General features: G+C 35.2%; 2 protein-coding genes across 4 annotated transcripts; one reads left to right on the forward strand and one right to left on the reverse strand.

Moving 5' to 3' along the window:
• The first annotated feature begins 665 nt into the window (after positions 1-665).
• LOC132031002 (protein tesmin/TSO1-like CXC 6) lies at positions 666-14,193 on the forward strand. Its single transcript, XM_059420832.1, has 8 exons — positions 666-1,575; positions 4,775-4,885; positions 5,715-5,892; positions 7,093-7,449; positions 7,753-7,853; positions 7,928-8,022; positions 10,084-10,506; positions 13,743-14,193. Exons 1-8 carry the CDS (start codon positions 1,256-1,258, stop codon positions 13,988-13,990), a joined length of 1,833 nt encoding a protein of 610 aa, XP_059276815.1. The 5' UTR covers positions 666-1,255; the 3' UTR covers positions 13,991-14,193.
• Positions 14,194-15,086: 893 nt separating this feature from the next.
• LOC132031003 (peroxisomal fatty acid beta-oxidation multifunctional protein AIM1-like) lies at positions 15,087-25,795 on the reverse strand. Of its 3 annotated transcripts, XM_059420834.1 has the most exons (19): positions 25,566-25,795; positions 25,416-25,487; positions 23,454-23,516; positions 23,307-23,363; positions 23,102-23,169; positions 22,937-23,018; positions 22,782-22,837; positions 20,664-20,966; positions 20,394-20,480; positions 19,472-19,646; positions 19,178-19,299; positions 18,834-18,997; positions 17,959-18,213; positions 17,122-17,243; positions 16,927-17,048; positions 16,661-16,809; positions 16,097-16,235; positions 15,340-15,419; positions 15,087-15,296 (listed from the first exon to the last, which is right to left on the reverse strand). In XM_059420834.1, the coding sequence occupies exons 1-18, from the start codon at positions 25,657-25,659 to the stop codon at positions 15,375-15,377; spliced, it is 2,175 nt and encodes a 724-aa protein (XP_059276817.1). In that variant the 5' UTR covers positions 25,660-25,795; the 3' UTR covers positions 15,087-15,296; positions 15,340-15,374. The 3 variants fall into 3 exon arrangements, with proteins under 3 accessions (XP_059276817.1, XP_059276816.1, XP_059276818.1); XM_059420833.1 differs by having other exon boundaries at positions 15,087-15,419; XM_059420835.1 differs by lacking the exons at positions 25,416-25,487; positions 25,566-25,795 and adding an exon at positions 25,237-25,260 and having other exon boundaries at positions 15,087-15,419.
• Between the last annotated feature and the right edge of the window lie 607 nt (positions 25,796-26,402).

Raw genomic sequence — 26,402 nt, forward strand, 5'->3', positions numbered from 1 at the left:
CAGCTATTTGGATAGTTGGAGGGCATTTTCGAGCCAAAAACATAATAGGAAAAACATTTTGAGCCAAAAATGTAACGGAGGATAAATAAGTGTCACCTTAGCCAAAGTCTTTTGTCCAATAATAAGTGTCACCTAGGAAAACAAAACATAAATTGACTAGTTTTTTTCAATTCTATCCTTGGACAATAAAGTAACATTTAAATAATGATTGAAAAAGTTACATAGTAACTTGGTATTATTGAATTCTCAATATCAAAAGGTTTACTTCTTGTGTATGCTCTAATCAAGAGGTAAAAGTAATTTATTTTTCTTATATAGGGATAATTTGATAAACTTCATATTGCATTATTAATTTCTTAATATATGTATTTTTGGCTAAAATAACACTTATTATGAGATAGAGGGATTATATTTCAAATAATTCGGGGTATTTTTGGCCATTTCCTCAATAATTGAAGGGTCATCTTGAAGGAGCACACACGCATAACGCATTCTAACGCTCTACTGATGAACGGTCAGATATAACCCCACACAACTTCTATGAATTTAAACCGTCCGATTAACTCTCCCCTTATCAACCGTACGATGATAATTGATACAAAATCGTACCGTCCAATAATTACAAAATTGAAATTTCAAAAGCTTAGAGAGGGAGTAGTAGCAAAAACACAAAGGCTCTCTCTTCTTCTTCTTCTTCAAAAAAATAAAAAATCCCTTCTTTGTATATACACACACAATATACACAGATATACGCTTTTGTGTGTGTGTTTTTCAATCGGTTTTTCGTTTAATTAGGTGAATTTTCAAAGCCAATGTTCGGTAAATTTTTTGAATTTCAAATCTGATTAGCGAATGACACAACTTAGCGTAATTTTTTTTTTTGAATTTTTCAGTATTTTTTTTTTGGCTTAATTTAATGGATATTTGCAGTGGATGATAACTGAAAACTGAATTTTCAAGTTTTATTCAGTTTTGAGATTTTTGAATTTTTTTCAGCAGTTTTTTGGTTTAATTTGTTGAAAATTATGGAGAAAAATCGTGATATTTGCAGTGTTTGATAACTGATAAGTTAAATTTGAAATTTTATTGGAAATTTTGAGATTTTTTAGCAGTTTTTTGGTTTAATTTGTTGGATATTATGAAGAAAAAAAAATCCTGATATTTGCAGTGATTGATAATTGATAACTGATAATTGAATTTTCGAAAATTTGATTTTTTTTTTTTCAGTCGACAATTTTTTTTTTTTTTTTTTGAAATGGAGAAAAGTGAGGGAGGAGAGTCATCGGAGACAGCTGTTACCTCCGCCGTAGCTACGGCGGCGGTAGATTTTCCGGCGAAGAAGTTAGCTAGACAGCTGGATTTCACGGTCTTTGGTCAAACTCCGGTGACAGCTGTGACGGAGCCAGGTCAGCATAGTCAAGTGGGCCCACAAATAGTGCCAGTGAAGTTAACAAGGCCACAATTACAGTTACAGTCACTGCCACATCAGCAGCAACAACATATGGTGTTGATGCCAATGAAACAAAGTGTTGCGGTGGCAAATTCAACTACTAGTCTTCCTTTAATTAGACCTCCGTAAGTGTATATATATATATATATATATGCTCGGGAGTTTAAGGAATAAAAAGAGACTGATTGAATCTTTGTGTAATTTGTTTGTTTGGTTTTGACTAGGATGTTTGAATTGTCCAACTGTTACGGAGTTTAAGGAATAAAAATTTATAGCTTCGATTGAATTTGTTTGTGTAATGTCGAGTTTTAAGGAATAAAAAGAGACTGATTGAATCTTTTGATTCTAAATTAAAAATGTGTATAATGTACTAAAATGTCATTTGAATCTTGTGTTTTTAAACTTGCCGTGTAGAGTGTTTGAATTGTCCAACTTACTATTTATAGAAAGAGACGGTCTTTTTGGAACAGACAAAAGAGAAAAGTAAGACATTTAAATTGGGATAGGGGAATCATTTAAATCTCTTTGTGAAAAAAAGGTGTCTTTTGAGCTTATTTTACTGGAATTTGATAGGTTTAGAGCGAATGGTGGTTGGAAGTTTGTTATAAACTGTATAATTTGTTTGGTATCTGCTAAAGAATGCATCTTTGAGCATGTAGGAAGATAATACTCCCTTTGTTTCAATTTATTTGTCTGGTTTTGACTTGATACTGAGTTTAAGAAAATAAAGGATATGTTTGAATCTTGTTGTCTTACATTAAAGGTATGTAGAATATATCAAAATGACTTTTAATCTTGTGGACTTAAACATGTCATGTGAAAAGTTGGAATTAAAGAGTTGTCAGGAAAGGAAAGAGGCATTCTATTGAAACAGAGGGAGTATATGGTTCGTTTTCGTTTTTTTTTTATTTTTTAAAACAGGTGTCTTTTCAGCGCACTGAATTTTGATAGAATTAGAGGGAATGGTGGTTGAAAGAATGTTATAAACTCTATAATTTTTTTGTTTTCAGCTAAAGAATGCATCTTTGAGCATTTAGGAAGAGAATATGAGATACCTTAGGGCTTTGGTAGTTTGGTTCATTCAAATTTCATTGAAAAACGTTTATTTTGAGCTCATTTAACTGAAATATGACAGGATTCGAGGAAAAGTTTGTTATAAAGTATAAACTCTATAATTTATTTGCTATCTGCTAAAGAATGCATATTTGAGCATGTAGGAAGAGAATATGAGATACCTTAGGGCTTTAAGGTTCATTCAAATTTCTTTTTTAAAAAAAGGTGTTTTTTGAGCTTATTTAAATGCCACATCAGCAACATATGATGTCGATGCCGGTGAAACAAACAGTAGTGGCAACTGGTCGTCCTACAATTAGACCTACTTAAGTGTGTGTATATATATATATATATATATATATATATATATATATATATATATATATATATATATATATAGTTTGTTTGTTGAAAAAAAAAAAAAGGTTTCTTTTGAGCTTATTTTAGTGGAATTTGATAGGTTTAGAGGGAATGATGGTTGGAAGTTTGTTATAGAATCTATAATTTGGTTGCTATCTACTAAGTATCTATGGTTCGTTTAAGTTTCTTTGGAAAAAAGATGTCTTTTGAGCTTATTTAACTGAAATTTGATAGGATAAGAGGGAAAGGTGGTTGGAAGTTTGTTATAAGCTCTATAATTTGGTTGCTATCTGCTAAGTATCTATGTTCCATTTAAGTTTCTTTGGAAAAAAGGTGTCTTTTGAGCTCATTTCACTGAATTTGAGAGGATTAGGGGAATGGTAGTTGGAAATTTGTTGTAAGCTCTATAATTTGGTTGCTATCTGCTAAGTATCTATGGTTCATTTAAGTTTCTTCAGACAAAAAAAGTGTCTTTTGAGCTCATTTCACTGAATTTGGGCGGATTTGAGGAATGGTGGTTGGAAATTTGTTATAAGCTCTATAATTTGGTTGCTATCTGCTAACTATGTCTGGTTCATTTAAGTTTCTTTTTTGAAAAAATGTGTCTTTTGAGCTCATTTCACTGAATTTGAGAGGATTAGAGGAATGGTGGTTGGAAATTTGTTATAAGCTCTATAATTTGGTTGCTATCTGATAACTATGTATGGTTCATTTAAGTTTCTTTCTTGAAAAAAGGTGTCTCCTGAGCGCATTTCACTGATTTTGAGAGGATTAGAGGAATAGTGGTTGGAAATTTGTTATAAGCTCCGTAATTTGGTTGCTATCTGCTAACTATGTATGGTTCATTTTAGTTTTTTTTTTTTTTTTTTTTTTTTTTTTTTGGAAACAAGGTGTCTTCTGAGCTCATTTCACTGAATTTGAGAGGATTAGAGGAATGGTGGTTGGAAGTTTGTTTAAAGCTCTATAATTTGTTATAAGCTTTATAAGTTGTTTGCTATCTGCTAACTATGTATGGTTCATTTAAGTTTCTTTTTTGAAACAAGGTGTCTATTGAGCTTATTTTACTGGAATTTGACAGGATTAGACGTGATGGTGGTTGGAAGTTTGTTATAAACTCTATAATTTGTTTGCTATCTGCTAAGTTTGTTAGGGTTCATTCAAGTTTCTTTTAAAAAGCGTTACTTTTGAGCTCATTTCACTGAAATTTGACAGGATTAGAGGAAATGGTGGTTGGAATTTTGTTATAATCTTTTTAAATTGTTTGCTATCTGGTTTAGTTTGCGTGTTTGAGTATGTAGGAAGAGAATATGAGATACCTTAGGGCTTTCATTCGATGGCAAAAGTTTTACAGTCTGAAAAAAGACGTTTCTTTTGAGCTCATTTCACTGAAATTTGACAGGATTAGAGGAGACGGTGGTTGGGAGTTTGTTATAAACTCTATAATTTGTTTGCTATCTGCTAAAGAATGCATCTTTGAGCATGTAGGAAGAGAATATGAGATACCTTAGGGCTTTGGTTCGATGGCAAAGGTTTTACAGTCTGAAAAAAGATATTTCTTTTGAGCTCATTTCACTGAAATTTGACAGGATTAGAGGGAATGGTGGTTGGGAGTTTGTTATGAACTCTGTAATTTGTTTGCTATCTGCTAAAGAATGCATCTTGAGCATGTAGTAAGAGAATACGAGATACCTTAGAGCTTTTGGTTCAATGGTAAAGATTTTACAGTCTAAAAAAAAGTTTCTTTGATCCCATTTCACTGAAATTTGACAGGATTAAAGGGAATGGTGGTTGGAAGTTTGTTAAAAACTCTATAATTTGTTTGCTGTCTGAGTTGTAAAGCTGTGACGGAGCATTTTTATGTTAGCTTAGACTTCATATGGTCTATATGATGCTAATACTCACTGTCTTCAGGAAACCAGAATCTCCAAGAGCACGTCCAAGGCAAAGTGCTAGTGAAGTAAAAGATGGTACTCCGAAAAAGCAAAAGCAGTGCAACTGCAAACACTCTCGATGTCTAAAGTTGTAAGTATGCAGAACTTATGTAGAAAATCTCAAAAATAACTAAGATCTATTAATTGATGGTAAATACATGAAAGTGATATCTCTGAAATGACTGTTCTTCTATTGTCCTTTGGCACTGATAAGCTCTGAAATTTCCAATTTTGCCTTTCTTGCTGGAAGGGATATACATGATGTAATGACCATTAGAAAATTCTATAACTTTTGAGCACCCATTCTCTCCGGAGCTGGACTTATCAATTTTTGAGCACAAAAGCACAGATTTATCATAAAATCAAGTAGACAACTATCAGTGTTTCAGTAACTACCCTCCAGAAAGGAAATTTCCAAAGGAGGAAAGCAATTAAAGAAAGAAGAGCTATATGTTAACTTAATACCTTTGTTCTAAATCTTAAAATAGAAAATGAAAGAAGAGTAGCAAGTCCTGATGATTTGCAGAAGAAAACCTATTTTTAAGGTGTTCAAGTATTGAATTATCATGATTTGCCACAGAGAAAACTATCGTCAAGGTGATCCAACCAAAGAAGTATATTTAAAAGTGTTTCAATTCTATGCATTACTACACTATTAGAATCACTTCGGACAAAGTATGGGTGTTTCGTTTGGACGTCATGTTTTTGTATGATAAGATTAGGAGATATATAAGGTGTTCGTGTTCTATCAATATATAAAGTGTCTTCTAATTGACTACTTTATCCAGATGATTATTTGTTTTCTTCAGTTACTCAATCTTTGTCAGATGTTTTGCTGATAGTATTTGAATGAACAACACAGCATCGGATCTTACGCAATGTGATTTTTTTTCTTTGCTTTCTTTCTATTTTTGTGTCAGGTATTGTGAATGCTTTGCATCTGGCATATACTGTGATGGGTGCAATTGTAACAATTGTCATAACAATGTTGAAAATGAGCCTGCTAGGCGCGAAGCAGTTGAAGCTACTTTAGAGCGTAATCCTCATGCATTCAGGCCTAAAATTGCCAGCAGTCCACATGGAGCTCGAGATAATACGGTACTTTTTAAAATTAAGTGGACTCACAGATGATTTCTTAAAATTTGAATTATTCATAAAAAGAATATGGACTAATTATGCTAGAGATTTGAAGATATAGTTAAAATTTGCCGATATGAAAAAGTAGTAAATGCAATATAATCAATATTTACTTGAACCTTCCGAGCTTGAATTTGCTGATATGAAAAAGTAGTAAATGCAATATAATCAATATTTACTTGAACCTTCCGAGCTTGAGATGTCACTTAGGATGATTTTTACTTTGACTTTGAGCTCGAATTGAGCTTGTAAATGTAAATGCCTTTATTCAAGCTTGCATTTGAATAGTGAAATGTTGACTTAATTTTACAGGCTGTACCTTATCTATCTATATCTATATTCTGTGTACTACGTGTAGGAGTAAGAAAAGGTGCTTCTATGCAAGGTATTCTCATAGCAATGCACCCTTCGAATATTAGTTTTGATAGAGAAAGCATCACATCAAAGTTTAAATTTTGAATAGTTTAACAAACTTGAATTCTTGGAAGTATTATAAAGATGTCTGGAGTCAAACATTTTGGGACGTCCCAAAATGAGAAGAGTGTTGTATAAATTGGGAAAAAGGAATAGTTTCTGTTATGAACTTCTGTATGATTAGTTTTCAATCATCTATTTCCTTCTGGGAAGAAAAATAGAAAAAGAAAAATCACGAAAAGAAGAAGCAAAACTTAACGTATCTAGTTTGCTCTTTGTGTTTAACCAAAGTAAATGATCCAAAATCTGTCAAAGGAAAACATTTAACAGCTATTTGGTTGTGTTGTATGTTGAACAGCTAACAGTCTAGTTACTGAATAATCCTTGTTGAAATAAAAATGGGACAACCGTCACACTGAAGCATTTTAGAGCCAGATAGTAGTTTAGTCAATAGTCATAAGTGCCTATTATTATAATAATCTAACTTTGAGAAATTTATCAAATATGGCTCTACAAAGGGGTTGATCTAACTACGAAATCAACTTCGTTCACTCAGTATGGTGGTATATCATTCCAGAGGAAGCAAAGGCAGTTGCATCATCATGTTATACTATCTTCTTATTCTCTTTTGTGAAGTTTTGCTCGATTTCTGGAATTACTTGTGCATATAAGGATGAAATGTAGCTTCTATATTTATTTTTTCTTGATCTATTTTATCACTTTTGAATTGCGTTTAAATCTTTTTAGGAGGAAACTGGGGATGGCGTAGTCTTGGCAAAGCATAACAAAGGATGCCACTGCAAGAAATCAGGTTGCCTCAAGAAGTACTGTGAGTGCTTCCAAGCCAACATTCTTTGCTCTGAAAATTGTAAATGCATGGACTGCAAAAATTTTGAAGGAAGTGAAGAGAGGCAGGCTCTTTTCCATGGAGATCATGCAAACAATATGGCATATCTCCAGCAGGCGGCAAATGCTGCTATCACAGGTGCCATTGGATCCTCCGGTTATGGATCTCCTCCGGTGAGCAAGAAAAGAAAGGGCCAGGAGCTGTTCTTTGGGTCAACAATTAAGGACCCTGTTCACAGGCACGGACAACTCCAACAGGTAAACAATGTTTTTTACCATTGAATCGAGGCATTTTTCAACTGTTTGATTGGTGAAGAATGTTTGAGTTCCTTTCTCATAGTATAATCCACCGGGCAACACTGCATTGCTGATAATAGTTGATTGCACTGAAGGGCATGGTTTGCATCAGAGAAAATGCATTTAACTACAATGTGAAATTCTTTTTCTGGATTTATTCTTGTCGATTGGTATTTTTGCTTAAGTGACAACTTGCAGTTTCCTCTGCTGTATTTTCTTATTAGAAAATAATTGATGGATGAATTAACATACTGTATTAAGCAGGCGAACCATATTAAATCTTCTGCCCTACCTTCATTATCTTCAATGCCTGGTCCATGTGTTGGAAATGCTGCGACGGTGGGTCCTTCCAAGTTTACTTACAGGTAGCAGTAACTGCCCCTAAGAAATTAACCTTTACTGCTCATTCAGAAAACTAAATGTCATGTCATGGTTGAAGGTCTCTGTTGGCAGACCTCATCCAACCACAGGACTTGAAGGAACTTTGCTCAGTTTTGGTTGTATATTCAGGAGAAGCAGCGAAGATGCTGGCAGGTATATATGGATGTCTTTTAAGTACTTTTGATTAAATGTGAGACCAATACTTTTGGTGCATTTTGTGTTTTTATATCGACTTTGTTTACTTCAAAATTATAAATTGAGTTTCCGGAAAGTATGAAGTCATTAAGGTTTTTTCCTGGGCATAATTTGATCTTGGTAGAAATTTGTTTTTCTTTCATAACTCCATAAAATGGCCAAATCCAGGGTTTTAGGGTCAACTTCACCATAATTGTCTCGTTCACACATCAATTGAATCACTTCACCATTATTGTCTCGTTCACACATCAATTGAATCACTTCAAATAAAAGTTTATTATTGTTGAATTGTGTGACCAACTCATCTAAAAGCTTAAGCATTTAGAGCACTTTTTTTTATTTATTTAATTATGTCCCTTAACACGCTTCCCTCACGTGCGGCCTGATTCTTTTTCATGGCCAAGCACATAGAAATTCTTTTTGATAATGGGTGGCAGTGAGACTCAAAACCCAGGACCTCTGGCTACTCTGATGCCATGTTAAAACGTGTGACCATCTCATCTAAAAACTTAAGCTATCAGAGAGAACACTCCTGTTTTTATTTAATTATGTCTTTCAACAATTACGTTTGAAAATTACATAAAAGATACTCCCAATTCCCAAACCAATATTAGAACTTTAGAATAACAAAATAATTTGAATAAGTCATGGTTAAAGAACGTCGTATTATCTATGAGATAGCAAGCACACAATTTTTGTTTTTTTGGTGGGGTGGTGGAAAGGCGGAGGGAGTAGTTGGAAGATATGAAAAAGATGTAAAGATTTCACATTAAATTCCGACAGTACAAAGTAGTGTTATTATGTATTAATTTGACTTTTTAAATTTGTAATCATTTCGACATTAGGAAAGAGGTCAATCTTTGTTGGATAGACTAAACAGATAATCAGTCCAAACAAATTTGAAAGGAGTATGAAATGATACTGGTCAAGTTTATTCCAGTTTTATGTTTAACAGTTTTATGTTTAAACCAAATTTAACATTCTCCTAGGGGAAAAATGAATTAGTTTGCTCTCGTCAAAAAAGTGAAAACGCCAAGTCATCACAATGGAACTCATTTTTTTCACAACAGGGGTGTCCAGACCAGCTTGCGCTCTCTTCTGCTAGTTCACCTGATACATGCTACCTCTCACAAGTATTGGGATGGAGTAACTCTGCTGACTAAGGCTTAGGCAAAGAGGAATAGATCACCCGTTTTTTTTCTTTCTTTTTTGTCTCTTCTGGGATTTGATCCGCGGTCTCCCTTAGCTTTTTCCACTTCATAGTGAAACTCATTTCTTTCTTCCTCCGCCACCTTGTGTTTAAGTGAAAGCTCTTATGCTATAAACATGTTGTCTACTTTGGAGCATCTATAAGATCTAAAGCAGAATTATTTGAGTTTCTGCAATCAGAATTAGGCAGAAGGTACATTTAGGTTCTACAGTTACCAGACATGCATTTTGGTACCTTATCTAAATATAAACCATAATGTTCCTAACTAGAGCAAGAAATTTTTGGCCAGATCTACTCCAATCTGTTACAGGGAGACTACGGGCTCAGGTACTTGTGCATAAGCTGGTATCCAGACTGTTCGGCCTCCTTGTGCATCTGGTAGAGGACAACAGATATATGAATTTAGTATGACTTTTTAATTACGCCGATTTGGAGAAAAAAAGATTTTATGACGAACATCAAATTGTTTATCAGTTGTGTATAAATAATGTCTTCGCAAATAGATCTTCTCGAAGAAACATGAATGAGGAGCTTCTTTTCAGATTGGAAGAATTGTAACATCATAAATTGGGTATAATGAGGAGGTCATCGTAAATGGACTAGATCTACATAGACCGTCAACCTACCACAATTCTCTTGTTTATGGGCTTGGGACAGGCAATGCGAGTTCACATAGGATGCTAAGCTTGCATAAGTCAGATCTTATGTTGGAAAAGTTGAGATCTTTTCAACATTTGTGTGATATTATTACACGTTTGCAGTATTTGGTGTACAGTCATTTTACTGTTTATGTGTTGGAATGCTTTCAGATGAAAAGGATGCTTCACAAAAACAGGCTGAGGGCCAGACGGAAGCTTCCCTTGCTTCATCAACTCAGGAGCGACTACAAAACCAGAAAGATTCTGGTACTGAGAAGGATATGCTTGAGTGTAGTTCAAGTGGGGACCAGGGTGAGAAAATCAGCATGGGAGAGTCTAGTTTGGGTGGTGGTGATGTATCAAAAAGGCGGCCAATGTCTCCAGGGACTTTAGCACTAATGTGTGATGAATCAGACACCATGTTTTCAGCTAACGTTGCTTCCTCTAATGATCTAGCAACTCTTAGCTGCAATACCTCTTCTCAATTGCCCCATGGGCAAGGCATGACGGAAACATATGCAGAACAGGAAAGGATCGTGTTGACGAAATTTCGTGATTGTCTTAATAGGCTTATTACTCTAGGAGAAATAAAAGGTAAATTTCTCTTTCTTTTCTGTCTAAATCTGGACCTGATTCACTGAATAAGTACCTGTTGACAATTTAACTGCCTCGGTGAAACCAGACATAAGCCCAAAGTACCTTACTATGATATGTTCAATGGCCTCTGGTTAAACTGTTGTTTTCTAGTGCAAAGGGGAAATAATTTCCTGTTAGATTCCTCCGTTAGACACGAGAAATGTAGTATTAACAGGAATAGAAGAGCATAATGACCTGAAGAATAGATGGTAGCTGATAACTGCAATTCATTAATTCCCAAGTATAACCCAAAAATAAATTTAATGTGGTTAATCAATTCTCTTGGAAATAATAAAATATGCAATTATCTTGACCAGCTTACCTGAGGTACATTGTATAATGTTGGACATGTTTACTTTTGTAGCCTTTAGTGTTCTGACTTCTGAGAAATAAAAGTATCAAATATGAAAATGGATAAGGTGCATGCACATTCAAGTTTTAGTCGGTTTTAATGTATTTTGAAGGACTATTGTGAAGTGCACAAATCCATATAATCACCCGTCTCATACGGGTACATCAAGTCAACATAATTGTGTACTTCACATGGTTTATGATATCCCACGACCAGACTTCCTGCATACACCACAAATTAGCATGTCCTTAGCTACTGTATGTAAAGGAGTGGAGATTGAGGAACTCCATTACTCAGTAATCCTTTTGAAGTGGAATATCCCTTTTCCTGAATAAATGGTAAGCATAGTTCCTTTTTTGAGGAAAAATCTGCTGTTCACTTCTACTTAACACCTGGTAACTGGTTTTTTCCTTTTATGTGTAAAGTAGGAAGTCCATTTACATAATCGTAAATGTACGGGGTTGGAGCTACATTGTAAGCATTTCATCTATAGACCTTCCAACAAACTCATGACGTTGTTCAAATCATTTACCTCTTCTGTTCACCCTAAAAGAATATAGTATCTTCAAAGCATCTCCTATTTCCTTCTCTCCGGAGTGACCACAGTATGTAAGCGGCAGTGGTATCTCAATTTTTTCTTACTGATTGGGACTTGTTTCCTTTCGACCTAGAAATACTTTTGGAGATGCTTTGAAGGAACACATCACATATTTTTAGCTACTTCACAGTGAAGGAGCAAGTGACGGATCGTCTCTTCCTGTCTGCCATGCGGCAATCTGTGCACAGTCTTCTGTGTAAGTTAGCTATTCTAGCTCCATAATCTGCTGTCCAATCAAAAAGGGATACTTTCAGAGGCACAGTCTTTCTTATTGCTTTCCAAGGAACGAATTCAGTTTCCTCATTCCTTTGAAACTATTCTAGAGTAAAAAGAAAATAGCAAGAAGCTGCCCTTTTGTCTCCCTCCCATGTAATTGTATCTGTCTCATAATTCTCACAACCTGCTTAAAAGCTGATTAATGAACCGCATTTCCCAGTCGTACATCCTATCAAGAATTCAAATAATTCTACTGGTTGCTAATTTTGTGCAATCACAGAATCATTCATTATTCTTAGCTCCCGTAAGAGGATTGAGACAGATTTTGGTGCCTAAGTAGATAGTCAAATAACTATTCTTAGGTTTAAGAAAGAGTTACATGATTAATTAAGATGTAATATATAAAATTAAAACAGAATTGTCAACATTGAGGAGCACTACCACCATGATATGTGATGAGAGATAATCAATTGAGTGAAAGGCAAGTTATATAGAACGAATGTGAGACCAACAATGTATAATAGGAGAGAAAGTTGGGTCTGAAATGCTGAACATACCTGCCAGAGGAATATCATAGAAAAAATTACGGAATTTAAGATAGATGTGCGGTCAACAAGACAGAATAAGATTAGAAATGACCATATTCGATGGAGGGTTCAAGTGCATATATAGAGATAAAGCCAGATAAGGTTGCCTAAGACAATTTTGTTACATCCTACATAGACCTCTATATGCACTGGTTTGTAGGCGTGACAATATGAAGATTAAATGTGATAAAAGAAGAGATAGACCCAAATCACACGGAGGGAAATAGTCCCAAAAACTAAAATCTCGCGGAAGTCCATGTAGACTTATTTATTAAGGATTGATAATAATGTATGTATCTCGAGTGGTATTTTGATTAAATGTGTAAGTTTAATGGTTGAGAATAATGTCCCTAATAAAGAAAAGGTGAAAATAATATCTAGGTGTATAGCATAGTTTTGTGCGTAGTGTAAAATTGAACAAGTACACGAGGCTGAATCTATTTAGAAGTGCTAGAATGCCTACAGGTTTAGAATACTTTTTAAGTTTTTCTTTTTGCTGCACGTACAGTTTTAATGGCACATCCTTTGTGTTGGGTCATTTATGGAAATAACTTACCTTTAAAAAAAGTATATATCGGCGAGGTATTGGTTGAAACAGTGATATGGAGTAGGAGTAAGATAGTTATGAAGGACATGACTTCTGCCCATTAGTGAAGGCATTCATAATTTCCATGTTGGTTGAACATGTTTTCCTTAGAAAATATTTTTCTGTAACCAATAACCAAACATCACAATGACTTATTTACAGAAAATATTATGTCATACCAAACACATCCTTAGCTAAAAAGACAAAGTAAAGGATCCAAACAGTCGATGCAATTGTTTGGGATTAAATGGTCTGGAAAAAGATACGTGGATTGAAATGGACCTAATGGAATGATATGGATTTAGACTATTCATAATGTCGACACAAACTGATCCGGGATTGAGGCTAGTTGATTGTTGTTTGATTATATTGATTCAGAATCCCGGTCAACCATAAATCTGCAGAGCTCTCCTGCTACCAGCGCCGTCTTGGCTTTTTTCTTTGTATATCGGATCAATTCCACATGACCGCACTTGCAGGGTTATGGTGAATTAGAACATATTTCTCGTTCTTCTCTTTTATAGAAATTATTTACCTGGCTCCTTAAAACAAATCGGAAAAGATGCATTGCATTAGCTTTGAATGTTATGGTGATAATGGGCTTTTAGTGCTCCCTACCAAAGGTGACTCCATTGCTGGATTGGAACCCAAGACCTACGGTTAAGGGTTGTTAGAACTATTTGTGATGTACTTTAGTTACCATTACAGACTTGCAGTATAACTTGTTTCTTATGCAACTACATATACCCTCCACCCCGCACCCTTCCTCTGTTCCTTTTTTTCCCTCTTTGTTGTTTACCACCGTGTTTCATTTGGAATCACCGTTTGTTACTAACCTGCTATTTCAAATTACAGAAACAAAATGTTCTTCAATGGTGCGAGGTGCTGACTCCGTTGATCAAAAAGACATGATTGGTAATGGTTTTACTATGACTGAAACGAGGAACCAACATGATTCCTTTAACAACGGCGTTGCCAAATCTGCTCTTCCTCAGCCAAGAACAACTCAGATGTTTAGTGCAGTAGTAACTACTGCTAATAATAACTCACTTCCTAAAGTTCATCGTCCAGATGAGAATGGGGATGTCAAGCCAAAAATCTGAAAAGAAAAAAAAAATGTAGTTAGTTTTAGAATGAGATTTGCCTGTAACTGCTGCATCTTTGTAATGTTAGGCTTTTATTCATTCATCTTTTCTTCGATGTAGCAGCAAGATTCATTAAGGCGCGATTTGTTAGAACTAACAAGCCTTGTAACTTCTAGCACATTTGCTTTAATGCAGTATCAATCAAAATTGCATTTTGCTTAGCTTTTCCTTAATGTATATCTGTGAGCTAAACTGCACCCAGGGTGTCAGATGTGCGGGTAGGACTGAATTTTGGGGGATTATAGCAAAATGAGTCTATAAATACATCATGATCTAATATGCGTAAAGTTTGCTTTTGGTCAATTTGAACTAAATCGTGATACCTCTGGCAAATTTCACATTGGTAAAATGGGAGAGATGTTGGGTATATGAGGAAGCGTCTTAGACCTTAGTTACATGTTTTAAAGTTATCAGGACCTAGCTATTAGAGTTACTTTGCATGCATTTCCACACTAGAGATGTGGTCCTTGTAGTTTCCACGTGGTTGCTCTCTCTTACTTGGGTAAGTGCGATAGTGATGTTTTTGGCTATTGGACTTAATGTGAAAACTTTAAGTGAGATAAAATACCGATGTAAATTTGTCAAATCCATAACATTTTTTAGTGTCTTAATCCATGATTTAACTTAAATTAGTAATACTGTTCTAAGATGCATCATTCAGGCATCTCTTTGCTTGAGTCTGGTAAAGCCTGTTTTAGTAGAGTTTGATGATTCTAATAGTGGCTTATCTAATGGAAGATTGCAGCTTCGGAAACTATTTTATCATAAATCAATGGTTAATCGTTAGTGAGAAATATTGCCCCAATTTGCTGATAAATGAAATCATACAAACAAAACAACTATTTGCACGAACAAAAATAGCATGTATTCTTAACTTACTAACTATGCTTGCTTATTGAAAATTTTCAACTTTATGAACTGATTATCTACTTCTAGAACACGTCAGTAATAACCAAATACGAAATAACATAATAAGAGTTGGAATACTTTCCAACATTATTCAGAAAATTTCAATAGTCAACCCCACAATCTTGGACTTGAAAGTCCCCCCATCTTTACCAAAGGAAGTAACATTATATATGCACAAACAAGAAGGACGATCAAATAATTCTCAATCATGATCCTTGCGGATTGGATCATATAAATATACACAAAGAAACTCCAGATATTTGAGATCTTTTCTCTTTGAATAAGATCTCAATCCAACAATGGTTCCATTAGATAAAACATATGACCATGATGATGAAGAGGTCAAAGTAGGTGCCTCCCTCCAAGGAAACTCTACATTTCTCTATTCCACCATGTGCTGTTTCCACAGTATCTGAAGACATAAATTCATCGCTCACATGCGTGACCTTGATGCTGAAGATGTAGAAGCAGGAGCGCTCTGCAGGATAAGAAATGATGTTATCAGTAAGTAAACATTTGACCCATGCACATATCATAAACAGCAAGCCACAGAGCTCAAAATGTGCACGAAATTGCCAACAGGCAGTCATAAGTTGCCCCAAGTTGTACAGATTATTGATGAAATTGACCAATAAAGAACCACCATAAAAAAATTCCTCATGTATCAATCTGTTATTCCAATTTCCAACTATCTTGTAGTTACAACGAATATTGGAGTTGGCCTCCTCTTTTGTTCATGCCTATCCAGATTCTGTTGATCCAGCTGACTTGACTTTAGTGTAAGATGGAGTTTTGGTTTTGACATAAGCAGCTCCGTGACCATGGAAAACTTAAATCATATTTCCTCTTTGCATAATCTTTCTTCCCCCATGAACTGAGCTAAAACTAAGATGGTTCAAACCATTGTGCCATGACTAACATCTCTGCTTTATGTGGTTTGCTGAAAGTGGAGGCTCATAAATATGGGTGATGTATTTCCTATTATTGACACATTGAATAATCTAATAGAGTAATTAATAGTTACATCTTCCAAGATCATAATAAGAGAAACTTCAACTGTATGTGCATATTGATCGTGTTACTAACAATTAATAGCATAAGTTCATTACCAAATTGCCTAGCTAAGATACAAAGGGACAGGTAAAAGGATCTTACCAAGGGAATGCCCTTTGCTGCTCTCTCTTCCAAGAACTTTGATGGCTTGAAGCAATTACCATATAATTCTGACCACTTGAGAAGACTTTTATATATATGACCAGCCCCAACAGTATCTGCCCAGAAAACAATACCACCTCTGCAGAAAGAAAATCATTGTAAGAAGGACTTGTTCGGAGAAAAAGTGCTCTAATTTCTGTGGAAATAACCCAATTAAAAAAAAAAAAAAAAAGTAGCAAAAAGTTTAGAAAAGCTGGTGATCTTTTTTCTTCTCTAAATGCCATGATTTTTGATAACAACTTGCAGTTGTAGACTGTCTATTCCCTCCATCCTTTTCCATTCCTCTTCACCAATTAGTTTTAACAATGCCATTGTCTCTTGGGTATGTCGTCTCTATTGAGCATGCAAGATTCCACCCCGTTCACACCAACCCAAACTGGATAGATTTTGTGTTTGCTCCCGTTGTTCACATTTCAGAATCAGTAGTTATCACGAGCTAGCAAGGAGTAAATATTTGACTTATCATTGGAAGCAAATGATGCTGATTTCAAGTAGAGTACCAACCTGTAAGATGGGAAACTCATTCCAAGTACAGAAGCGACATCAAGGTCCGATGCTCGGACTACGATCCCTTCATCCAGAACACGACATGCCTCATTCACAACGGGAAAGAGTATCATCTCAACAATCTCTTGATCAGTGACAGATATTGGCTGCAACAAATTGATAAAAAAGACAATGGTTACTGTGAGGGGATATCGAATTGACTAATCCTTGAGAACCAATAATCAAGTCATGATTTGAGATTTGCATTTGTTAGCCAGTGATACCTTTCCTCCAGGCATAATATTAGTGAGCCTTCTGGACTCCTCAACAATTGGAAGCACTGAAGGATCAGGTTTTGGCTTATCTCCCTTCTTGTAAATGTAGTATCCTTTTCCATTATTTTTACCTGCGGCACCGTATCAGTAGGAAAAACAATACCTAGAAAGCAACTAAACAGAAGATGAAGCATGCAATATTACCATTTCGCCCACTCTTTATTAGAAGGTCAAGCAATGGAGACTTAAATGTTCTATCAGGAAACGCCGAAGTATAGCCTTTCCCTGAGGCAAGAGCTACTCCATATCCAGCTAAATCCTGAAGCCTACAAAATGTTAAAACAGATTACTTTACATACCTAACCAACTTAACTATTGCTTGCAGTAGGCAGACTACTGCATGTGGAAAGAAACCCAATTAGATTGTTGATTCTCCCAGAATCTAAAAGGTGCAAATTTACCTCACAGCTGCTTTTACTTCCCAAGAAAATAAATAAGACAATAGTACCTCTGACCAAAGTGAAAGGACAGCATACTAATCCCCTGCATATGATACAACATTCTTTCAATCTCTCCTCCCCTCTTCCCACCCATCCTCTCTCAGTGTCTGTCGGTCTCTCTCTTGGTTTCTTTGGGAGTGTGGGAGGACGGCCTCAAATTTCTCCCTCAGAAAACAATTTCCTTTTCTGCGGTTCCTTATTTATTTACTATTACCATGTCCACCCACCTTCCACATGTAGGCCACCCAATGCCAAAGCCAGAACCACAACACTCAATCTCAACATCAGTCCGCAAGACGCTCCAACAATACCAAAAATTGCAAATCAATATTTTACTACTTTCATGTATACATAATTTCATCTTCTGAATGAATCACCACATATGATTTAGGTGCATTTAAAAATTTGAATAATGTAAGTACTTTAACCATATAAAGCAGTGTGAGTGAAAGAAACCACAACCAATAGCATTTGCAGACTGCATGAACTACATTGCTATTTCACACATGAAAAAAATGATAACTTTGTGGAAGAGAATTACTGGAATGGACCGATAGGGAGACCAAAGCTAGTGATTTGTGAATCAATCCTGTAGATATCCACTCCAAGATTGGCGAGTATATCTGCGCTCTGGGCGTATGGAAAGAATGTTCTATTGACAGCAAAACCAGTACAGTTTCCCACTACAACAGGTACTTTCTTTATTGTTTTACCAACAGCCATGAGGTCAAGAATTGCTTGGGCTGATGTCTTCTCCGTCCGCACTATCTCCAGCAGAGGCATCACATGAGCAGGACTGACCATGGGAAAAAATCAATTAGCAATTGCAACAAAAAATTGCTCCAATAGAATCATCACAAGGATTTTCTATTTCAAAGAAAGAAAAAAGGGAGCAATTAGCTTTTGTATCAACTCCACCCGTGATCCCCCAAACCAAGGAGCCCAATAATGGGCCTTTCCCAAATTGCTCCATTGGTCACTCCCCAATCATATAGTTGGTGGTTGAGGGGTCTTTATTGCTGGGTTCTCCCTCCCATGTTTGATTGCTAGGCAGCAGTACGAATGGCTTTCGCTTAGTATCTCCCCAATTTCACTTATCAAAAGAAGAAAACAACAAAGACGAATTGAAGAAGGATAGTCCAAATTTTTTGGGGGCAAAACCTAAAAATGGAAACTATGTAAAGATGTCAAAGATAATCTCACATCCCATATAGCAATATTTCCACATTATTCTATTTTCCAGATTATATGGACTCTTCTCTTTTATGCAGTGGTCATATTCCCCTAAAAAAAAATGAAGTTTATAATAACTTTCAGCCTTGAAAATCAGCTGTACAGGTTCATAGAGGTCAATTTCTCCTGATTAGTAGGTTTCACCTTTATTATAGAACTAAAGTTACACGGAAAGAATTAAACCTGAAAAAGTGGGCCCCTATAACCCGATCTTGAGATCTCGTCTTTTTCCCAATTATGTTGAGGTCGATAGTAGATGTATTGGTTGCCAAAATACAGTGGGGAGGACAAACCTTCTCAATATCAGTGAAGATTTGTTGTTTTAGCGGAACATTTTCAACGACAGCCTACAAACAAGACAAGACTGTTTCAAATAAATTACCAATTTCAACAGATTAAAAACACTAAAATTCTGGTCATCGGCATTTTTATAGCACCAGGAAAATAGAGAAGTGATGCAAAGAAGCAAGGAGGGAAAGAACCATTCTGCGGAACATTACTTGGGAAGATATAGGTTCAGTACTTACCTCAATGACCATATCCACATCCTTAAATTCTGAGTAATCCAGTACCCCTTTAACCATTGAGAAAGCTTTGTTTGCTTTGTCCTGCTGCAACTTCTTTCTCGCTACCAAACCTCGGATATTTGCTGTAACATAAGGTACTCCACGTAAGTTTCTAACTTCCAAGACCATAAGATGACTGTCAAGACAATTATGAATGGTCAAAGGGCCTCACAAACTCGCAATCTATCACAACATATTATCAAGTCATCAACTACTAAGATTATAATAAGTTCCTGCTGAAAGAGTATAAATAACCTTCAACTGCTTTTATCCCCTTCTGAAGATACTCGGGATTAACTTCCTTGATAATAACAGATATGTTGCTCAGAACAAGAGAGGTAGCTATGCCTGAACCCATTAATCCTCCACCTATTATGGCAACTTTCTTCACCGGCCTTGGTTTCAGACCAATATCAGTTACATTAGGTACCTGAACCATTTAGGAATTTAAAATATAATTCAGAAATATGATAGAATTGATTGTCCCATGGGGGAGTAGATATCCAAGTAACTTTTCTTAATAAAGTCAAACTAGCCCTAGAGCAGGAACGCAAAAACCACAGAAGTGATCAGAAACAAATGTAATATAAGTATATAACAAGTTTGAAATACTTAATTATATACAAGAATCCAGGGTCTGTGTTACTTCTCATTCGTGAAATCATACTGATAACAAACTTTCATTAGCAGATGCACATCAAGTAAAGACATCCCAAAGTGAAACCTCAAGAATATCAAACATTCAAACCTACCAAATCAAGTTTGTGTTATAGAGGAACAACAGATGAACACTTCCTTGCTTCTCAATCATGTGATCATCCATATCAATGAGAAGCTTTGCGTTAAGACAGACAGTTTTGCACACAACAGCTAATACATTAATATCTTTTAACATAAGATAAGGAATGATAAGAAATAATTGTAATCAAGTTTACTAAGCTGAAAATTAGAACTTCTAGAGTCATTCCAGAAAATGGGAGGCAAAGCTAAAGGAGTTAACAGGAGGATAAGATTTAAGCTTTAAAACTGCAAAGGAGCGTAAGTTCTAGTCATCCGCATTAATATTATGGTTCATTCTTTCCTACTCAACAAAGATACCTCGAAAGAATTTTAAGCTTCAACATAGCATCAGCACAAAGCAGTTACCATATGCTCCATGGTGAAGCATATATTGTACCTTTGATGTAGCCCGTTGGGAGAAAAATACATGAACAAGACCTCTTGCCGTATCTGATAATAGAAGGTCCTCAAATGCTTTAGCTTCCTGCAAAAGACTCAAAACAAGTTTGTTAATCCATCTGATTCATTTGTCTCAAATGGCTAAAGACCAAGTTAGCTACCTTCCATGACACTATTTGCGATTGTCAGGAGTTAACAAAAATGGGTAAACTAGACTGTTGTCCTTTTCTGAAGAGAAAGGTGTATTAATTGACCAAGCAACATATACCTTGATAACCCCATTATGTCCACCATGGACTATGCCTTCTTCAATTACATCAAGGCATGCCAAGTGCTGAGGCATATTCCGAGCTGTTTGCTTCACTTGTTGCCTAGCCAGCTTCAGTACTCCACGTGCTTCTGAAATGGAACCAATTTTGTCGGTCCTGTGAAGGGGACGCATCCAAGGTTTGCGCCTTTCTGCAATATCAAGTGCCCACTGTCTAGCTACTTTTAACAACTCTGTGGAAGGGACAATAGCATCAATAAGACCTAGCTTCTCCCCTTCTTCTGACATTATTGGTTTGGATGTCTGCAAAAAGTTGTTCACATTAATTAGGCTAAAGTCCCCACAAATTAATGTTTTTAAATTGATTTACAAATTTGAGTTAGAAGGAACTCAATAGTTCTGCATGTATTGCAAACTCAAAGGAGGATAATGCGTGGACAACTGATTAAAGTTAAAACCCAGCAATCACAATCAGAGAAAAAGCATAGCTTGAAGTAGTACATGTAATAAGGATATGATATTTTTGCCCCTTCGATTTCTTATCCTTTTTTGGTTGTTGTTGATGTGCTGTGGAATTACGGCACATTTGGTGCCTTTTTACTATAAGTTTTACTTGTTTTTGAGCAAGTCTGTGTTGTTTTTATGTGCTTTTGTTGTGTTTCAGAAAATTGATGACCAAAAGGCAATAAACAAGGAAATTCACCAGAAGTCCCTGAAATTGGAGAAGTACGGACTGTACATATTTGTACGGGCCATACATGAAGCCGGACCTAGTATGGCAAGAAACAGAAGGCCTGAAGTTGAGAGGTTGACGTACGGGCACAAGGGACGGAGCGTACATTTATGTACGGGCCGTACTTCAAACCGTACTTTGATGAAAGAAATCACTGAAAACAATATTATACGGACCGTACTTTATTGTACGGGCCGTATAAGCAGGCGTACTTCTTGACCTAGATTTGAAGAGAAGAGCCCGTACAATATTTGTACGGGCCGTACTTTGTCCGTCGGGGCAGTATTGTCATAAAGAAATTTCCGCGTTTTGGACCTTTATAAATAGTTGTTTAGGGTTTTGTGGGTCAGATATCATTTGTTTTGAGACTCTTATTTCCTGAGCATTGAATATTGCTTAGTTTTTGGAGCTTTTGAGAACAAGATTATTACTTTTTCATCTTCTCTATTCAAGTGTAAGCATCAATGACTTCTTTATTATTTTGTTCTTCGTTCAATAATATGAGTAGCTAAATTTCCTACTAAGGTTGTGGACCCAATAATGAGTGTGATGTGAAAGGGAGATTACTTTAGAATATACGTATAATGGGTGGTTGGTATTTGTTTATTTCTTATTCTTTCATGTTGGTTAGTGGTTGCAAACATTGACTAAACGCCATAAACCTTTGCTTTGCTTGGGAAAGTGAGTTAGGGTTGGTAGGAATAAATAACAAGAACTCGGGGCGTTAACCTTCGTTTGATAAACTCACTTAGGAATAAGAAGAGTTTCCTTGGCACAGACTAATCGTTCTTGAATTCAACTCTTTTATATTTGGGAAAATCATAAAAATAAATACTTTCTAACTATTAGGAAATATTAGGAAGTAAATTAGAGATTAAGTGCATACTTACAACAATCCATTACAAGTATATCTTGGGAACACCTATAGCATCATATCACGTCTAAAGGGGACACAACCTTTATTCCAATTAATTACAATCAAATCAAAATAGCTAGTAAACACAAAACTCTTTTACAAACTTACCGGAATACGAAATTAGACCACAAGTAAGTACTTCACTACAATAGTAACCTTTTCACACCCTATTCCCGGTGGGATTCGACCCCAACCTAGTTGGGTTACTATATTTGACAACGTCCGCTTTACGCCATTTAGTAGGTGTAATTTGAGCGTATCAGCTATCACAAATGTGGCCCAGAATCACCATCTAAAATTTTCTGTTTAGGATGACGCACCTGGTAAACAAATTATTTCTCTGACAGTTATTTTTAAAATGAATTAATTGCCAATGGTTAACACAAGGATCTAAAGAAAATTTACCCCACACACCAAGACAACTTGTCACAATTTTCAGCTTTTTTAATCGGGAAGATGAATGACTTACCATCATCATTTCGATGGCCTTTGACAACCCTATAAGCCTTGGAAGACGTTGTGTACCTTGAGAAGAAACATTATCTCTATGCTCAGTAAAATCTAGAAATGGAAAAGAAATGTAACCTAAACGCAACTTCAATGAGCAGTAAGTGACAGAGTTACCTCCAGCGCCAGGAATAACTCCGAGGCTAAGCTCTGGCAACCCAAGTTGTGTTCTTGGCGCAGCAATGCGTGCATGGCATCCCTACCAAAAGCGTGCATTACAAAATTCAATCACCAGAGAAAAAGCTAAGCATATGGACAGCACATTTTACAGAGACCACAAACCAATGCCAATTCCAGGCCACCTCCAAGACAAAGTCCTTCCACGGCAGCCACTGCAGGCTTCTTCCCATCTAAAGTTACAAATCGAAATGATCGACAGAAGTATAAATAACAATTGACACCAAAATGACACGATGAAGCACAGCGAGAAGCTACAGTAAGCCATCTAATGATTTGAAATCCTAACTTGGACCAACAGTTCTCTTACCTTCCATAGTGTTCATCACGAGATCAACAGAAAGATCAGGCAATAGAGAAATATCACCTGCAAGCCATCCGAATTCCAATTATCAGACAAAAGGTTCAGGGGGACACAATAACGAATTGCACAAAGACAAAATGAATGTAATCCTACCTGTTTTATGAACCTTTTCGAAAACATTGATGTCAAAACCACCAGAAAACCTCCCACCATTCCCTGCAGTAAAATAATGAGAACATAAACAAAAAGGAAAAGGAAGACCACATACATAAAACAAACAAAAGCACAAAGGACATGAACCATGAAGCAGAAAAGGAAATTACTACCTCCGTTTCAATTTGTTTGTCTTACTTTGTTTTTAGTCCGTTTAAAAAACATTGTCTCTTTCCTTTTTTGGCAACTCTTTAATTTCAACTTTCCACATGGCATGTTTAAGACCACAAGATTAAAGGGTATTTTGATACATTTTACATATCTTTTAGTTTAAGACCACAAGATTCAAAAGTCTTCTTTACTTTCTTAAACTCATTGTCAAGTCAAAATCACACAAACAAACTGAAATAGAGGGAGTAATACCTTTTTTATAAGGTACAGAAAAGGAAACTAACACTTCAATATGTCTTGTCCTGAAGCTAGAAAACAAAAGGAACAACTATTACACTCGATTCTCGAACTAATCAGTGTCCGCTATTCAGACCCAATTCATTCCAATATCCAATACTGGTAAATCATTTGTACTTTAATGCAAATTAGATGTTTGCTAAAACTAGAGGTTCTCTAAATCTCCCGAAGTTAAAGTAAGCGTACCACTAGACCTTAATCCCTACTAGTTAGTACTATTCATGTAGATCCATTGCTTCCATCATGTTATGTTGTTAGCTAAGCCTACATTAGCTAACTCCACATTGACTCAAATATATCATAGGAAATTTCATTAAACACAAAAGTAGAACTGTGTAGCAATCATCATTGAAATTCAACGAAGCATCAGCTTCACAATCCAAAATTCAGAAAATCTAACTAAATTCCTAGAGCTAATCATTATTTACTGGACTAAATTCTATCCAAAATCAAACATAACTAACGAAGAAATAAAAAATTACATAAACCACACCTTCGCAATTCTATCCAAAATCAAACAATCCACTATCTGATTGTTTTTTTACTACACGTTAGTCCTATTATCTTCTTTGCTATTACTGCTTATTGTTACTGTTTATTATTACTGATGCTTTTTCATCTCTCCTTGAGCCGGGGTCTATCGGAAACAACCTCTCTACCCGACAAAAGGTATGGTTAGGGTCTGCACACACTCTACCCTCCCGCACTCCACCTGGTGGGATTATACTGGTACGTTGTTGTTGTCACCTTCGCAATTCGTAATTTAAAAAAAATTAAAAATTTAAATAAACCTCACCCCCGCAATTTGTAATTAAAAAAAACTAACTAAATTCCTAAACTAATCACTATTTATTTGATACTAAATTCTATCCAAAATCAAACATAACAAACGAAAAATTATAGAATTTATATATATATATATATATATATATATATACACACACACACACACACACACACACGAAGACGAAAAATCAACCAAATAGACAAAATATTAAAATCTTACTAAATTCCTAAAACTAATCACTATTTACTGATACTAAATTCTATCCAAAATCATACATAAAAAACGAGAAATTAAAAAATTTAAGAAATTAGCAGTAAGAAGAAAAAATCAATCAATAAAACAAAAAAATAAGAATTTTTCCAGTCAAAAACAATAGCTTCGTAATTAAGAAAATCAAACTAAATTCTTAAACTAATCACTATTTACTGATACTAAATTCTATACAAAATTAAAAATTAAATTTTTTATGAAATTAACGATAAGAAGAAAAATCAATCAATAAAATAAACAAAAAAATAAGAATTTTACCAGTCAAAACAATAGCTACGTAATTAAGAAAATCTAACTAAATTCTTAAACAAATCACTATTTACTGATACTAAATTCCATACAAAATCAAACATTAATTTTTTTATGAAATTAACGATAAGAAGAAAAATCAATCAATAAAATAAATATATAAAAAAAAAAAAGATTAAGAATTTTACCAGTCAAAACAATAGCTTTAACATCATTTCTCATAGCTGCTTCATTCCATTTCTCCTTTAATCCAGCAAAAACTACAACCAAACAGAGCCTTAAATCAAAATTCCGTTTAATTAAATAAATCAAAATTAGTATATGAATTTAACGCTTACTTTGAATAGCAAGAGCATTAACTGGTGGATTAGAGAATTTGATTATTGCAACGCCGTCGTTTCCAACTTCCATTGTTACTTTCGGTTCACCCATTTTTACTGAAAATAAATTATTTTTTTGGAAATTAAAATGAAGAAAATTGAAGAAGAAAGTGAATATGTATATGGAAAATTTAGTGAGGATTTGATTAATCTGAAATGGAAGATGGTGACGTGGTGATAATGATGTTTTTTTCTTTTTTTTGGTAGAAAGGATTTTTTTTTTTTTAAGTACAAGAGTCAAAGTTATGAGTTGACGCAGCTAAAATAAAATAACAAAAAAAAAACGTGGGGATTATTTTACAAATAAAAATATTTTGTTTTTTCTTGTGATTGGGATTATTAGACGTTCAAATTATCAAAGGATTGTAATGGAATTGTGGGATTCTAGTCTCATTGGATACGACACGAATTCGGGTATAATCGGCCCGATACGGATATGAACACTGAGTTCACGCTATGCGTAGAGTCCGGAGAAGGGTCGGACTACAACGATCTATTGTATGGGACTCTAAGTGAGAAAAGAAAAAAAAAGATTTATTTTTTTTAGTATAGAGTCAAAGTACAAGCTGACGCAGATAAAATAAAAATAGCAAACAAAACGTGGGGATTATTTTACAAATAAAAATATCTTGTTTTTTCTTGTGATTGGGATTATTAATTTAAGAAAGAATGTTCAAATTACGAAAGGATTGTAATGGAGTGGTGGGATTCGAGTCTTGTTGGATACGACGCGAATTCGGCTATAATTGGCTAGATACGGGGTATCGGATTAATTTGTATCCTTGTCGTTAGCTT

The sequence above is a fragment of the Lycium ferocissimum genome, chromosome 9 (genome assembly GCF_029784015.1).
Source record: "Lycium ferocissimum isolate CSIRO_LF1 chromosome 9, AGI_CSIRO_Lferr_CH_V1, whole genome shotgun sequence".
Classification (NCBI taxonomy): domain Eukaryota; kingdom Viridiplantae; phylum Streptophyta; class Magnoliopsida; order Solanales; family Solanaceae; genus Lycium; species Lycium ferocissimum.

Bases quoted from the DNA above. Each gene is read 5' to 3' on its own strand.
- LOC132031002 (XM_059420832.1), top strand. From the start codon at position 1,256: ATGGAGAAAAGTGAGGGAGGAGAGTCATCGGAGACAGCTGTTACCTCC. The intron at 1,576-4,774 runs GTAAGTGTATAT...CACTGTCTTCAG, and splicing joins CTTCCTTTAATTAGACCTCC to GAAACCAGAATCTCCAAGAG. The intron at 7,854-7,927 runs GTAGCAGTAACT...TCATGGTTGAAG, and splicing joins CCTTCCAAGTTTACTTACAG to GTCTCTGTTGGCAGACCTCA.
- LOC132031003 (XM_059420834.1), bottom strand. From the start codon at position 25,659: ATGGGTGAACCGAAAGTAACAATGGAAGTTGGAAACGACGGCGTTGCA. The intron at 20,481-20,663 runs GTATATGTTGCT...AGTCTTTTGCAG, and splicing joins GACATAATGGGGTTATCAAG to GAAGCTAAAGCATTTGAGGA. The intron at 17,244-17,958 runs GTAATTCTCTTC...AACATTTTGTAG, and splicing joins CTCCCTATCGGTCCATTCCA to GCTTCAGGATTTAGCTGGAT.